Genomic DNA, 16,753 nt, shown 5'->3' with positions numbered 1-16,753 from the left:
TTTGTATCCATCTATAAGAGCAACGGTGGTGGTGGGCAGAAGGGACAGTGTCTGCTCAGTAGTGGTGGCCTCCCACTCGGGGAATTCTGTGATAATTTAAGTCCACCAGTCCTTCTGTTGCCTGCTTGTTGCCTGTTCCCTTAGGACAGTTTCCTCTAAAATTCAACATCTTAGACAAAAGGTGAGGAGACACATTATAGAAATGTATAAAATTAGATGCGTTTTTGGAGACATTGGATGAATCTTTTTCTCTCCTGTATCTCATGGCATGGAACCCCAGGGCCAATCTCCTGGTGGGGGAGATGCAGGATGGACAAAGACAAGGGCTCCATCACAGAGTGGTGTGCAGGAACTGGTCCGCTTTGAAGGTGCCCACTTGGTGCTGCTGGAAAAGTGGGTATGTGGCTAACAGGTGACGAGTCTCACTTAAGAGTAACCTGGACTGATCAGTTTGGAACCCACCTTGTGGTGCAAAACTGACATTCTCATTTTGATTCCCCCAAATGCCTCCTTGGGTCTTTTTTGGGGAGGAAAGACGGGATAGAGATATTCTAAAGAAATAAATAATCCCGATCTGTCAGCTAACCATATGGGCTCCCTTGGCAGTTTTTAGTCCCCCAACTCATACGCCCGACCCCACCCACCCCACACTTTATTTGAGTGCAAAAACCACCCGTTGAACGAGGGAGGGAGCACAGGTTTCGGCCGTGCTAATGTGCAGTTCTGTTACCGTGCAACTTCAATTAGCAGCATTAAGCGTTTGTGCCGGGTTTTGTTTACCGGTGGCAGTCTGTCAGGAGTTATAAGCGGCGTTCCATCTGCCAGCTGAGCGGCAACGGTGGAGGTAAAAAAAAAAATTAGCAGCTCCCTTTTTTTCCCCCTCCCTCCCCTCAGAGAAGTGGGGAGGCAACCCCGAGGAAGAGGCGAACGGCGTTGCTGGCGAAGGCAGGCGAGGGAGGGAAGGAGGGAGGGTCGCTCTCGGTGCAGGCGGCGGCGGCGGCGGCCCTTGTTCGGCATGCTTCCCTGCGCGCGGGGAAATGTCCGTCAGGTGAGAGGAAGCAAGCGCGCGGTGAGGAGCCGGGCAGGGCTTTCCAGCCGACGAGGAGGAGGAGAGCCCCGCCATGGGGCGCCCAGGCGGCCAGCGCGCCCGGCAGGATGGCCCGCGCCGCCGGGAGGAGTAAACGCGAGCCGCGGCGTCGACGTCGGCGGCGGCTTCTGCTGCTGCTGCCAGGAGCCCTCCTCGCCTCTGGCCGCCTCCCGCCAGCCTTTCTCCTTGAAACTCTGCCGGCTCGCCTCCTGCGCCTCCGCGCTCTTGCCGCCGCCGCCGCCGCCGCCGCGCGCGCCCATTGTTCTCGCCTCCCCTTCGCCGTGCCTTTGATGCGCATCCCCTGCTTGTCACCTCCCGCCGAACCGGCCCCTCGCCGCCGCCGCCGCCTTCCCCTTGCGCCCGCGTGGTGGGGCTTTCCAGCCCGAGCGAGAGCGAGAGCGAGAGAGCCGAGCAGCCGCCTTCGCGGGCGACTTTGGAGTTATGTGGGAAGCCGCGCCGTTTGATCGAGCGCTCCTCCGCGGCCGCCTTGCCGCGCTCGCCCAAGATTAATAGGTGGCGTCACCTCGTCGTCCGCTGGCTCGCCGCTCTCTTTGCGCTCCAACCCCCCCCCTCCCCGCCCCGTCCTTCCCTCAGGAGGGACTTAAAAGGCACAACAGAAACTAATCACTTTCCCTAAGAATTTTCTTGCCGCCCCCCCTCCACTAAAGAGAGAGAGGGGGGGGAGGGAAAAGAAAAGGAAAAGAGAGGCGGAGGGGGGCGTATAGGCAAGGGGGAGGGAGACTTTTAAGCCGTAGGATCGGCGCGCGCTGGCCGGGACTGTGAAGGCTAGCGATGCTTCACCCTGCTAACAAGGGAAGGCAGGCTTCTTCCACCGAGGCAGGTAAGGAAGTGCTCGGCTCACCAAGAGGCAGGCGGGCGGCTGGGGGGCCGGGAGGGCTCCGCAGCGGAGCGGTGGAGTTTGGGATCGCTTGGCGGGCACCCCGGGAGCCGGGAAGAAGGAGGAGGAGGCAGGCGGCGAGGCCAGCTTCCTTTTGTTGGCGAGGTGAAAGTACCTGTGGTGGTGGTGGTGGTGGTGATGGATCGGAGCGGGCGACCGTCTCCTTTCCCCCTCCCCCTCCCCGGCCAGGAGAGGCTTTCCTTCGGGTGCGGTGGGGGGGGGCTTTTTCATTCATTCATGCATGCATGCATGCCGCCCGCCAAAGGGTACGTTCGCTCCGTGTTTTCCTGCCTGGCGAGGCTGCTGGAGCGCAACGCGGAAGGTGAAAGCCGGGGCTTCGGGAAAGCTCTGGGTGTCACCACCAGCCCGGCTCCCGAAGCGCTCAACCTTTGCAGGGAGCAGGTTTTTCCTTCCGTTTTGTTTCCCAGTAGGGGCTGGGGACGGGGCCGTTGAGGGGATGCCGAAGGGACGAGGCTGAGCTTCTTTCTTCAGCCTCGCTCGTAAAGGACCCCGGAGCCCATCCCCAAAGCGCTCGGGGGTCCATCGGAGGCGAGCTTCGGGCGAGAGGGGTGGGCGCGCACTGCCCTCGCCGGTACCGCGGGCTTTCTTCCCGACGACCGAAGCGGCGCCCAGGTTTGGGGAAAGCAATCAGCATCTCGGAGCCCGCAGTTTAATGTCAGCTGTCAAATGGCATTAACTCTGGCGGTGCTGCCTTCAAGTGCACCTGGGCTGTAAGGAAGGGCTGCCCAGAGAGGAGCGCAGGAGCAGCCCTACGGTCTGAACTTTGGAGTGGGGAACGTGAGCTACAATTAGATACCCAGCACCACCCCTTGATGTTAGCAGGCCCTTAACATTTGGCTGGGGTGTTGGGAATCGGCAAGGGAGCAAACGGGACTGAAAGGTGAAAAGTGATCTCACAATTAAACTTAATGGCCACATGCCGGTTAGAGGTTCACCTCCTTCAAGGATGCCAGGCAGTTCAATAGTCCTTGTATTTTGCCTTGTGTGTATGTGTGTGTGTGTGTGTGTTCAGTAGTTTTCAATGAGCAACACTCCTAGGTGATAGGTGTCTTTGGAATTCCAAATTCAGCTCTTTTTATTTATTTTTTTCTGCCTCCCTCTCCTATAATTTAGAGATTTTTTAAATTATTAAATTCTAATAATTTCTTCTTAAAGATCTAAAAGGCAGGGGAAAGCCATAGGGATGTTAGGATTAGAACAATGAATTAAAATGTCCTTGCAAATAAGAATGGAAGACATATGTCTTGAAGAACGCTAGCAGCCTTGTAAATGCAACATTTTTTTAAAAAAAGCACTGAAAATTAAAGTCAGTGTTTACCGAAAAACAAAACAAAACCACAAAGTGTTCCTGCAGTCTGTTCACAAATGCAAAAATACACAAAATCTTACATCTTATTGAATAAGAATATTACACTTTGTAACGTTAACAGTAAAGGCACAATGCCTCTGAGAGGGATGAAATCCCAAGAGGTTGTACTCTCCTTATAGGTTCCTTTCTGAGAAATAGAGACATAAGTGCTTCCTCACAGTTTGTATTGCAGTTTCCTTGTATGAAACCTGCCATTCGAACAGACAAAGAATAAGGACAGAAGATATGTCATGTTTAAAATACAGTGTGCTTAACCAAATATTAAAAGTTGGATAGCTTACTGTACTTTGAACTTCTGTGATGTACGAGTAATTAATTTTTCAAGCTATTTTGGGAAAAGTTACTTTCATCTTCATTCTCCTCAATGATGTGTCAGTTTAATCAAGGAGAAGAGTGTCAGAAATGTTTTTGAATATATGTTGCTGAGAAGATTTAAGTATTTTAAGAGGAATTGTTTTGCACTGTAATAATAGTGTTAAAATTGACCTGGTAGAAGTCCTACAGATTACTGTACATGTGACTTAGAATCCAGCTACAGAAAGGTAAATGTTATTAGTATTGGTGGTTAAAACTGGTGGTGATAGTAAAGCCTCGCCTTCCAAACTGAGTATCTTTTCATTCATAGCTTTTCCTCTCCTGATCTCTCCTCCCCCACCCGTATTTGACAGATGCTAACTTGGTTCTTCTCAACATTAACAGTGTGATTAATATGAATTGAAGCATTTTACCGATAATCCAGTAGATGCTGCTGTAGAGCAGAGGAAACATCATTTTATTTGTCAGAGGGAGAAAAGAGAGAGAGAGAGAGAGAGAGACAGTAGTGCAATGAGAATATAAACACTTAAGGAAAAAAATCTTAAACACTGCTGATACTGCATATGTGGGCTGCTGATTGAAGAGTAATGTGAGATCATTACATTTTCATACCATTCTATAGGGTGTTATTAAAGCTGAAGCCACACTTACTGGAATTATCACAGTTCTGCTAGGCACATAGCACGTCTGCTATTTTAAATTGTAAAATCAGTTTACTGTACATTACTATGCAGAACATTTCATCACTGAATAACTAAAGCCTTTAACATGCAAATTTTTTTTCAGAGGAAGAGCTGAAATGGTGCGCTCTTAAAAGAATAATGCCCAGATTCATTATAAAAATGTGCACTAGTTGCCAATGCATGGTAAAATATTAAAAAATTAAAAACCTGCAGCCACTTAAATTAATAGAATTGAAATTCACTAATGGTTCTCTTCTTGGTGAATATGCAGCACTCAATAGAATAGACTGTAAAACAATCAGAAAGCATTAATTGCTAATTGAAAGAGATCCTTATCCATGAGTATTAAAAATGACACCATAATGTTGTCAATGGAACAGGAAATGGAGGAAGAAACACAAAGGCAGTATTTTATACTGGAAAAGTGTGAATAAAGAGGAAGTATGTGCATTGCATACTATGGCAAATGTGGCAACTTATGCTGCAAGACCTTGCTAATAATCGGTGATAACATGACAAAACAAACCCAAAGAGTTTTCCGTATACCTCTACTCACTGTTGCAATTTCAGGCAACCACTGACCTCTATCTGTAGAAATATTTATTTTTTGGCAGCAGTTGTCAAACTCTCAGATTTCAGATTCAGACAGTCAAGAAGTGATTGATAGAAGGCACATGATACTTTTCCAATATAATTCTCAGTTTTCAAAGCTATACTTCATGATTCCAGGCTTTGTGTACTTGGGAACGTATTAATAGACTCAAAGTCCTTAGCAGAATAAAGTGCCCGATTGCAGATGCAATCCTCTTCATTCTGTAGGTTTGCTCAGGCCTTTGTTTTTCTGGCATACTACACTTAAAAGTGAACATTGGCCTTACTTTCATAAAGTTTAACTGAATTTGCACATATAAGTGCAGATGTGGATTGCACTCATCCAAATTGTTTGTTTGTGACATTAGGTCTGTGAAAAACTTTTGGACCAGTTTGTTTCTTCATATGCACAACTACAAGAAACTAATTTATTCCAGAAAGGTTCAGTATTGATTTAATATATTTAGTTTACATATTGACAGTTTAATATATTTCATATATCTAATACACCTATTTACATATTGATGGTCAGGGGCATTTTTATTTAAATTAGATTTATATCTAATATGTGAGATTTTTAAAATATTTTTGTGTCTCTAAATATTAAAGAAAAAAGTGGCAAACACAGACTTTTTATTCTTATTTTCTTGTTTCAATATTAGCAGCTGCTTTGATTTGCTTACATTTCAGATCTTGTTTTTTGCAAATCATTTTATCATCCACCTCTTGAAACTGTCCTCCATTGCTAGTTTATAGAAAATTTCCTAGAAGTAAAACATAGAAACATTTAAAGTACTAGTATGGCAATGTTCTGAATATAAATTATTTGTGGCATATGTTATGTTCTTAAATTTGCAAAATGTTGAGAGTTAGTGATGGTTATTTCAATCTATACATGACACAGAATAAACCTATTTCAGTAATCATAGTGTGTGTGTTCATGTTTGTGTATGTTCAGATTAATACACACTAGCATGTGCTTGTACTTGTTTCTATGCCAGTTTATTCAAGGGATGGAAAAAATATTAGGATATCTGCCATTCTTCTTAATATGTTATAGGTTTAATCATTATTGTAGGCTTTACTTGATAAGAATGAATAATATTCCACATCTGTAATCCTGTTCATCTTGCCCAGTACCCATGCAATCAGATAGCATTTCCCATGGATTGTGCTTTGTATGATTATATAAGATTTTGTAAGATGTGTGTGTATTAAACCTAGGTGCCTAAAATTTAAATTGATATTTTCAGAAAATATGATATTTTCACAAGAAATATGCTGTTGCTATCACTCATGACTAATGGCTTTCAAAATTGAAGATCCCCCCCCCCAAAAAAAAACAGCTTCTAAGGATTTTGAACTGAAGTTTATTGCTTAGTTCGTAGAATATTTGTGTGTGTGTTTCAAAACTGAGAATCTTAAGTGTTGTAAGGCTCCACTAACATTTTTACCTTATAAACACTTGAAATCTTGCATTTGGCATGTATTTCACAGCTGCTCACAGTTCATGTAAAATTTACATCATGCATTACAATGTTCAGTATGATGTAAAAATCTGTAAGAACTGATGCAAAGGAAATACTATGAAATTCAGAAGTGCTGCATAATTGCACCTCTCTGAAATGATTTTTACAGTACTATGGGAGAGAGATCTCTTTTCTTTTTTTTGTCACTCTTGTTTTGTTTTCAGTTTTGAACTTTGTGTGAATAAGATTTTAGTTAATTGCTGTGGAATTAATAGTTTGGCTTATTAAAATTCTGAATTCATGTTCAGCTGAAAATGTATATCAATAGTTATCTACTTAATTTAATTTAATATATACACTGGGTCTTTTTTTAACTGAACATTTTGATTTAAATAATTAGAAAGTTGTATTCTGTGACAAAATTTTCACTGTCTTTATTTGTTTATATCATATTAAATGAATAGGAATATAATGTTAACTGCAGTACTTTAGTGTCTCAAACTGCACTTTGGAAAGGTTTTATTATGGGCAAAGAGTTGAAATCTCTTGCTGACATCTTTCATTGTTTCTTGTTGGTTAATAATTGATACCTCACTGGAAGAGTCTTTTCATAGATGATATCAAGGTTTCACAACAGAGACTGACAGACTATCTTAGCTTTTTCAAAACAGATTGATCCCTTACCATTGAAAAAAAGCACTGAACATACATACACAGAAGCACACAGACAAAACACATACTCTTTTGAGTTTTGTATATTTATTACCATAAGCTCTTCAATATAAGAACATGATGAAATATAACATACTTTGTAACATCCAAAAACTAGCTAAATTATTATTCATCAATACAATACTTGGTTTCCATGCTGGAAAAATGCTGGATACATATTGAAATTCCTTATGTATCAATTAATATGAGAAACAACTGTTCTAAGTATTAGCTTAGTGTATTTAGAAACCTCAGCATAAGAATGTGTTACTTCAGATGTATAGTACAGAAATGTTTTCTTGGGTCTTTATCTAACATTAATGATTGTATACAAATGTGTGTGTATCTGTATATATAATCACACATAGTCTCTAGAGGTCAGTAGAATGTAAGGAATGGGCAAGCATTCAGTTCTCTTCTGTAGGGTCCATATTTTCATTTTTTTCCATCTTCAAAAAGCTAAAACTAAATGTGTTTCAAATAAGCGAAATAATTAGAGTTAGCAGAGAGTCAGTATAAAGAACAGCCTCCTCTCTAAATGTTTCAGAAATTAATTTAATCGGTTTGTTTTAGAGAGAAATATATACATGTTCATACATGCAGACAGAACTTTGCAGAAACATTAGTTCTAATTACAATTGCTGTACCAAGTGTTATGGGAAGTATTAGAATGAGAAGGATTTTAGAAGCACTGGAATAACAGAAAGCTAATAGAATAATAGAACATATCTTATTTTGATACCATGTTTCCCCGAAAATAAGACAGGGTCTTATATTAATTTTTGCTCCAAAAAAACCCATTAGGGCTTATTTTCAGGAGTTGTTTTATTTTACAGTCATGTCATCTTCTGGTTGCTGCACAATGTGGCACAATGGTGGAGGGCAGGGTTTTACTTACCATAACTGGGGCTTGTTTTGGGAGTAGGGCTTATATTACGAGCATCCTGAAAAATCATACTAGGGCTTAATTTCAGGGTAGGTCTTATTTTCAGGGAAGCAGGGTATGTCGTTAGAAACCTTAGGGTTGGTTTGTACGGAACACTGCTAATGAACTGTTTTTTTCTTCATGCATTTAATAGTCTAATTGTGAGAATAAAGTTATATCTTTATCTCATTTAATTTTACAAATGCCTTTTGTGGCAGGTTGGGCTGATAGTAAGGCCATTCTTGACAATTCAAACTTGAGTCTGCCACATTCCTGTGAGATTTCAAGTTGGGTGAGAAGTTTTCACATCTTACATGAAAAATCCAATGTGTTTGTGGCACAGGGAGACAAGTGTCATGAGATTTAGAGAAGTCAACCCGATCTGATTTGCCGTGATCGTGCTCTCTGTAGCAGAGTAGAGGGGAGTGGGTTTCTCTCACATCCTCCAAGTTCCAGTTCCTTTAGTTAGTGAACATTAACTCTACAGACCATAAAGACAGGACAGGAGCCTGTTTCTCTCCTAAGCAGAATAGTGCTCGAAACATGAAAGAATTATGTAGGTATAGATTAAATAAAACAACATAAATGAACATTTACTGACAATGAGTTACTAGTCTTTCTTAGTTTAAAGCTAGGTTAACATTTAGCTCTTGTCATCTCCTACTCCCTAAAGTCCCTTTTAAAAAAGGAAAATAAGTCAAGGATTGTACTTGTGGTTAAATCTCGTTGTTCTACCCATCCTCTTACTACACACAGAAGCATTCACAAAGTTTGCTCTTACAGAGAACTTTGCATTTATTGCTCAGTGGATTAAAACACCTTGTGGGTATTAAACACCTTTACTGTCACTAGTATTGAGCAGAGTTGTGAGGACACTCCAAATAATAGCTGAAATTCAAAATCACACTAGCAAAAATCTATAAAAGTAGAGGGAATTCTTTGTCCCCCTTCTGTGACACCCAAAAGTTGACAGCCCCAAACTGCTGATTCTGCTGATCCAATACCATCCTCAACTCACTTTTCATTTAAAATGTTCAACGTTTTTAGAAAACACAAGATGATGTTACTTGCTTACATTGTAGATCTAGTCCACTTTTTGCAAATCATCCTATGTTCTATATTATGATAATATGTGTTCCGGTTTTAGGCTAATATAGGTAACTTTTTCCACATCAGGATGGAAATGTTTGTAGAACATAACAAAACTATGGATCAGTATAATCCATCTCAATTTTATTTTCAAAATGTGTGAACAAAGGTTTAAACATACAAATAGAGAAATATGAAGAGTTTTGGATATTCTCCAAGCAGTGATTTTCAAGATAATTTATCAGTGGTACCTTATTCCATACAAATAAAACAAGATGTATCATTTTTCTTCAGATGTGTCCTACAGTTCCCAGATTTCTTAGGCAAACCTTCTACATTATTTTTTTAAAAATTTGTCCAAATATAAAAAAACGTAGGAGTGAAATTTTCATTATAATGCAATAAATGACACACATCGACTGTCAGTGCATTCTAAATATATTTTAGTGTTTTGTTTGAAAGAAGACAAATCTGTAGATATGCAGCACTCATTAATATCACCCAGAAGGTATGTTTCCTGACAGAAGAAATCAGTAGAACCACCTAGCAGTGGGGGGAAAAACAGCTGATACATATATCTTTTAACAAAACTAGCTTTTTTTACAAGAGGATTATATTACAGAATGATACATTCATGACAATATGGTCATTATTTATTTATTATTTGAATCTAAAGTTGCAGAATAATATTCTACTTTGTTTATTCTTTTCTCTGTTAGAAATCTTGGGATATACATTGGAAAATTAATTAGTGTTTCGAAATGATCAATATGACTGATCAAAATTCCTTGTTTTTTGTTTTTGTTTTGCTTTTGGGAGTGTTTCTAAGTGTTTTGTTCTTTATATATGAGTATCAAATATCTTCTTTAAAAAGACAGACAGACAGACAGACAGACAGACAGACAGACAGACAGACAGACAGACAGATGATAGATAGATAGATAGATAGATAGATAGATAGATAGATAGATAGATAGATAGATAGATAGATAGATAGATAGATAGATAGATAGATAGATAGATAGATAGATGTAGGTAGGTAGATAGTGTTACATACAGCACTGATGTTACCTGTCTGTCATGGGTTTGGAGGGAAAGTTCCAGCCTATGGGGAGTGGAAGGCGGGACATCAGGAGGAGGGGCTGTACTGTATATATATGTGAAGCCTGTGTGGTGAAGTTCAGGAGACGCTGGGATGTGAAGAAGCAGCAGCTGGGAAGAAGAAGCTGGTGTGGGAGTCTGTGTGTCAGACAGGGTACTACTGTGTGTCAGTACCAACCTGATAGGTTCAGGTGTCTGTATGGTTAGCCAGAACTGATAGGTTCAGGGTCTGTGCTTCAAGTTAAGGGTTCTGTGTGAACCAAACTGTATGCATGTATGAATGAGACTAAGCCACGTTACTATATCTTATTCACCTGATCATTTTATTTTCCCTGTGTGTTGTTTTAAATAAACCTTATACTTTATTTGTTGAAAATCCATCCCTGGTCTGTGTGACTTCTTATAGGGAATGGTTGGTGGCAGCTTAGTTAACGTGTGGCAGATCCCAGTAGGTCTGGGTTTGTCACATTGATTGGTGTCCAGCGTGTGGGATACGACTGGTCCAGTTGTCCAGTGGTCCAGCAAAGCCTTGGCAAGAGTGCCCAGAGCAAGGGGGGTCTAGTCAGGGACAATCTGAGGCGCGTAGGTAATCTTCTAGGTGTACCTCACGGGGAGGTGCGCTAGTGGAAGAACGTGCCAACTGGGGAGACTAGATTAGGGTGCTCTGAGGCAGCCTGTTTTTGGCGGGAAAAAGCTGAGGCAAAACTGTGTAGTAGCAGTGATCTAGCCTGCCTGCTGAGAGGCCCAGCAGAGGGGGGTAGACTCTAACTCGCTACAGTTGCAAGTAGTGCTGAAAGGACAGCAGCAATCTATAGAAAGCTGGTTCTGAGGCAAAAGAAGAAAAAAAAAAGTGGTCGTTTTATTTTGAGGCTTGACTTTTTAAAGCAGCCTGTTCTGAGGGGGGATTATGCCCTTGACTCGAAGCCAAATGGCAGAAATGGGTGAAGTGAAAGACCCCCAGGTAGACCAAGGTTCTGAGGATGAATTTGGCTCAGTGCAGGGTGACAGCACGGGAGAACAGAACCCAGAACTCAGAAAATTGCTCATAGCCCAACAGCATGAACTGAGGATGAGGCAATTTGAAATAGAGAGAATGGAAAGGGAGGCCAGAGAAAGAGCTGAAATCAGTCAGGCAGAGGCAGATGCCAGGAAAAGGGAAATGGCCATGAGGATAGAAGAGATGGAACTGAAACACAGAATTAGAATGGCACAATTAGAATTAACATTCCTCAATAAGAGAAACAACAATTTATCAGTTGAAGAAATTGCGGAAAGAGAAAAGTATGAGGCTCAGGCCAGACAAAGTGAGCAAGATCTTGAAAAATATAATCAGCAAAAAGACATTAAATTAAAAGAAATCAGAGATAAGACTGAAGAAAAAGTAAAAGAGATAAAAGCTAGGGCTGAGGAAGAAATTTTACAGATCAGGGCTGAGTTTGAGGCTGAGCAAAAGGAGCTGGAAAAGAAACCAAAAGAAGGCACACAGGTTAAGGCACAACCTCAAAACCTGAATTATTCTGAAGAAAACATGAGGGAAACATGGGACCCTAAGTACTCCAAAGGGTTAGTTCAGAGCCTGCCAAAAATGGGCGGCCATTTTGTTGATAAAACTTCTGGGCAGAGCCAGTCCAGAAACCAGATTTTGGAGGGAAAACCAAAACCAGAGGAGAAAGACTCCAAGTACAGCAGAAAATGTTATTTCTGTCAGGGAAAGGGCCATCTAATCTCAGGGTGTGAGAAATGGAAGCAGATAAAGGGAATTGTTCCTCATGATTCGAGTGGAACCAAGCCAAAAGCTGTGTTCTGTGTCCAGAAAGAGCAAGGCTCATTGTCACTGAGGGAGCCTGTTGCCATGGCTACTCAATCTGGAACAGCTACATCTGCTGATCAGGCTGAGGAAAATGGTCCTCTTGTAGAGGTCAGGCGCTGCCTACTGGTGAGAACAGATTCTCAGCTGTTTGAGACAGCAGGGGTGGACGTAGGAATACTTGACCATCAGTATCGGGGGCTGCGGGACACTTGTTCCCAGGTGACCCTGTGCCATCCAGATATTATTCCTAGGGAGTATGTAATCCCAAATGAGAGCATGAAGGTGGCAGGGATTGAGGGGCAGGTGATCTCTCTGCCAGTCGCGGAGGTACCTGTCAACTTTCAAGGCTGGAGGGGAGTTTGGCGGCTAGCAATTTCATCGACTCTGCCAGCAGCCGTGCTCGTGGGAAATGACCTGGCTGAACATGTGAAACGGGTGCTAGTGATTACACGTTCACAAGCCACCACGGGGACAGTTCAGGGGGGTAATGATGAGCCAGAGACGGAAGCAGAGGGGAGTTCAGAAGCTGTGGTGGAAACCTTAACCACAGACAGCCGATTTGGCCAAGAGCAAAAGGCAGACGCCACTCTCCAAAAGTGTTTTGAACAGGTGACTGACGCCCAGCTAACACCTGAAACCCCAGTGAGATTTCTGGAGAAAAAAGGGATTTTATATAGAGAGACCCTGAGGAATATCTCAAAAGGGGGAGATGGGATCAGAAGTCAGCTAGTGGTACCTGTAAAGTATCGCCCCATGATCTTACAAAGGGGGCACTCTGACATGTTTGCTGCACACTTAGGGGTGAACAAAACACAGCAGAGAATCACACAGAATTTTTACTGGCCTGACATAGGGAAGCAGATCAGGGAGTTCTGTAAACAATGTGATGTGTGTCAAAGGCAGGGGAATAGCCGCGACAGGACCAAAGCAAAGTTGTGCCCTTTGCCTGTGATTGACACTCCGTTCAAATGCATAGGGGTGGATATTGTGGGACCTTTGCCCAAGGCCACAAAGAGGGGGAACAGGTTCATTCTCACCATTGTGGACCATGCCACGAGGTACCCTGAAGCCATTCCCTTGACTAACATTGAAACTAACACAGTGGCAGATGCCTTGGTGGGGTATATGTCCAGGATGGGATTTGCCTCAGAAATAATCACAGATTGGGGCGCATCGTTCACATCAAAGCTCATGAAACGCTTATGGCAAATCTGTGGAATTAAGCACAAGGAAACTACTGCCTATTATCCTGAAAGTAATGGGTTAACTGAGAAGTTCAATGGGACTCTAATGCGCATGATTAGGGCTTACTTGGCAGAGAATCCAAACAATTGGGACCAGAAGCTGCAATCCCTTTTGTTTGCTTATCGATCAGTGCCACAAGCCAGTACCGGGTTCAGTCCATTTGAACTTTTATTTGGGAGAAGGGTGAAAGGGCCCCTTGATTTGATCAAACAAAATTGGGAGCAGATCACCCAGGATGACCCACAAGACGTTGTGACATACATAGACACCTTGATGACGGACCTAAAGAGAAACCTAGAGCTAGCAGCAGAGACCCTGCAAGCTCAAAAGGTCAGAAAGAAAGCCTGGTGTGTCCAGAAAGCCAGGGAAAGGCACTTTGACTCAGGGGAGGAAGTGCTTTGGCCTAGGCTCTGCAAAGAGAACAAACTGCAGCTGGGTAGCCCAGAAATAAAATACTTGGGTCACATGGTAGGGGGAGGAGTGATAAAACCCCTGGAGGCCAAAATAGAAGCTGTTCGTGATTGGCCCAGACCCAACACCAAGAAAAAAGTCAAAACATTTCTTGGGTTGGTGGGCTACTACAGAAAGTTCATCCCGAGGTTTAGCGAGATTGCGGCTCCGCTGACCGATCTGACGAGGAAGAAGGCTGATGACCGCATCCCGTGGACCAGCGACTGTGAGGCGGCGTTCCAGAGGTTGAAGGAGGCGCTCGTCCAGTATCCAGTGCTGCGTGCTCCAGACTTCGACCGGGAGTTCATCATCTACACCGATGCGTCTAACAGCGGGGTAGGAGCAGTTCTGTGCCAGGAGGATGAGAATGGTGACCAGCATCCAGTGTCCTACCTGAGTAGGAAACTTCAAAAAGGACTATGACTTTGAAGTGAAGGTGGTCAGAGGGTCAGTGAACTGTGTTGCTGACGCCTTGTCAAGAAGACCTGAAGAATGAAGACGGCGAAAGAAACATGGACTATGTATATATTTTGGTGAACAAAAAGGTTAAATGTACCTGTTTTTTGAACTTGGTTTGTATGAATAAAGGTAGATTGATGTAATGTATATGGTAAATGTTTAAATGCCTGGTTGATATGGTTAGCTTAGAATGTAAGTATAAGTAAGTATGATATTGTATGTATAACTGTTTTGTGTATTGTAACCAGGTTGTTTTTTGGGAAAAAGCACCTTAGCTTTCCCCCTACAAAACAACTTATAAAGAGGGGAGGTGTTACATACAGCACTGATGTTACCTGTCTGTCATGGGTTTGGAGGGAAAGTTCCAGCCTATGGGGAGTGGAAGGCGGGACATCAGGAGGAGGGGCTGTACTGTATATATATGTGAAGCCTGTGTGGTGAAGTTCAGGAGACGCTGGGATGTGAAGAAGCAGCAGCTGGGAAGAAGAAGCTGGTGTGGGAGTCTGTGTGTCAGACAGGGTACTACTGTGTGTCAGTACCAACCTGATAGGTTCAGGTGTCTGTATGGTTAGCCAGAACTGATAGGTTCAGGGTCTGTGCTTCAAGTTAAGGGTTCTGTGTGAACCAAACTGTATGCATGTATGAATGAGACTAAGCCACGTTACTATATCTTATTCACCTGATCATTTTATTTTCCCTGTGTGTTGTTTTAAATAAACCTTATACTTTATTTGTTGAAAATCCATCCCTGGTCTGTGTGACTTCTTATAGGGAATGGTTGGTGGCAGCTTAGTTAACGTGTGGCAGATCCCAGTAGGTCTGGGTTTGTCACAGATAGGTCGGTCGGTCGGTCGGTTGGTCGGTCAATCAATGCATACACACACCAAAAAAATGTAAAGATGATTCTGGTGCATATATGGTTAATTTCTGAGACAGTTCACTATTAGAAGTATTATTAAAATTAGAACTGATCTGCCTGACATGAACTATTGTTCATAGAGGAAAATAAAACACTGTAGAAGAAGTTCATCACAATTTTTTCTTTAACGGAAGATACCTAGACTGTAATCCCATGTTGCACTTCAGCTGGATCCCACTGTTTTTCCTGCATTCAACAGTTTTTCTTCCTGCAGCCCCTGTACACTCTAAAAATCTGCCAGAGAGGGCTGGGATACCCTCTAGAGCTTGAGCGAAAAGAACATATCAAATAAGGTTGGGAGATCACGTTATATATAATGAGTGGAATTTCAGAAGCTTTTCAGATAGTCTCAGTGTGGGAATATTCAGGGAACATTTTTCTGGTGCTGTTCAACTTCAAGCTTTGAGATGATGACAAAGAAAAGAGCCTGGGAACAATGAAGCTATCACTGAGCACTAGACTGAAATTGTTGTTTCATTTAAGGGAAGTACCATACAGTAGATCCTTGTGACTGCCAGGAACATGTCCTAGCAGGATAAACATGATTTTTCTTCTTCTTCTTTTTCCTGCAAAGAGTGAATGTTACTGACACAGCTGTTTGTTGAATGGAGAAGCCAGATTTTTTTAAAAAAAAAATCTACACTCATATACAGACAGACCTGAATCATGCTTAGTAGGCAAATGTTGTCTAACATTAGGCAGAGTCTGAATACTACACATCATAGTATTGGATGTTAAAATCCCCAGCTATTATTGCTAGAAACAGAAAATACATTTGGTTGCTTTATCGGCTTTTTTGTTCCTACGATTATGTCAATAAGCTTTGTATAATGCTTTGAGCAGTTAAGAGGACAGTCTTTGTATAAGGTTTTATGCTTTTCTTTAAACCAGGATTCTTTGTTACATTTTACACATGTATGTCAATATCTTTTTGTAATATTTGCAGAGGCAGCAATTTTTAAATACGCCCCCACACAGCATCAGTGGACATTGAACCCTGTCTGGATTGGGTCTGTGGACACTTATCTGAGTGTAAAAATTACAGTGATCGTGAACAACAGGCTGAGTATTTAATGTAGCTCATAGTAGAGTTCTGTAGAAGAATAATTTTATTCTCATCTTTGTATAGGGCATTATCTGTGTTTGAATCAAGTCTACAGCAGAATCTTGATGACTCTGAATGTTCTGCCTCACTTCTCTTGGGAATTACAGTCTCACATTGAGCAGCCAAGCTACCCACTCCTAACTCTGGGAGTTGGGACCATGTGATAGTAGAAGAATATCAACAAATGAATCTTCCACGTGGATGATAATGTAGTTTGGTTGTCATGAGTCTTGTATGTCAAGCCCAGAAACCAGGCAAAGATCAGTCTATGTAGGCATACTGATTTTCTTTCCCTCTTTAGATGCCATGTTCTACTATCCTCACCTGCTGTTTCATTTGTAATATTCTGTTTGGAAATGATGGTATTTTCTATAACAAAAGCAAAGTATTTGTCTTTTAAAATAATAATAAATTCACTTGTACATTGCAGTAACCATGGCATCTTTCTTAGTTAAACAGCTGTAGAGTGACAGTAATAAGCAGCGTTACTGGAAATATTAAATTAT

General features: G+C 42.1%; 1 protein-coding gene across 11 annotated transcripts in view; it reads left to right on the top strand.

Moving 5' to 3' along the window:
- The window catches only part of TENM2 (teneurin transmembrane protein 2), a 1,058,578-nt gene that overhangs the window by 438,693 nt on the left and 603,132 nt on the right, over positions 1 to 16,753 (top strand). For 3 of the 11 annotated variants that reach the window (XM_078385829.1, XM_020780514.3, XM_078385827.1), the window contains exon 1: positions 987 to 1,928. The exons of the other annotated variants lie outside the window; for them this stretch is intronic. In XM_078385829.1, coding sequence (XP_078241955.1) covers positions 1,880 to 1,928 — 49 coding nt within the window. In that variant the 5' untranslated portion in view covers positions 987 to 1,879. Of the gene's footprint in view, positions 1 to 986; positions 1,929 to 16,753 lie in introns of those variants that run through there. 11 annotated transcript variants of the gene reach the window in all.

The sequence above is a fragment of the Pogona vitticeps genome, chromosome 2, assembly GCF_051106095.1.
Source record: "Pogona vitticeps strain Pit_001003342236 chromosome 2, PviZW2.1, whole genome shotgun sequence".
Taxonomy (NCBI): Eukaryota; Metazoa; Chordata; class Lepidosauria; order Squamata; family Agamidae; genus Pogona; species Pogona vitticeps.
Note: the sequence above shows the minus strand (reverse complement) of the source record. Positions and strands in the feature narration are given on the sequence as shown.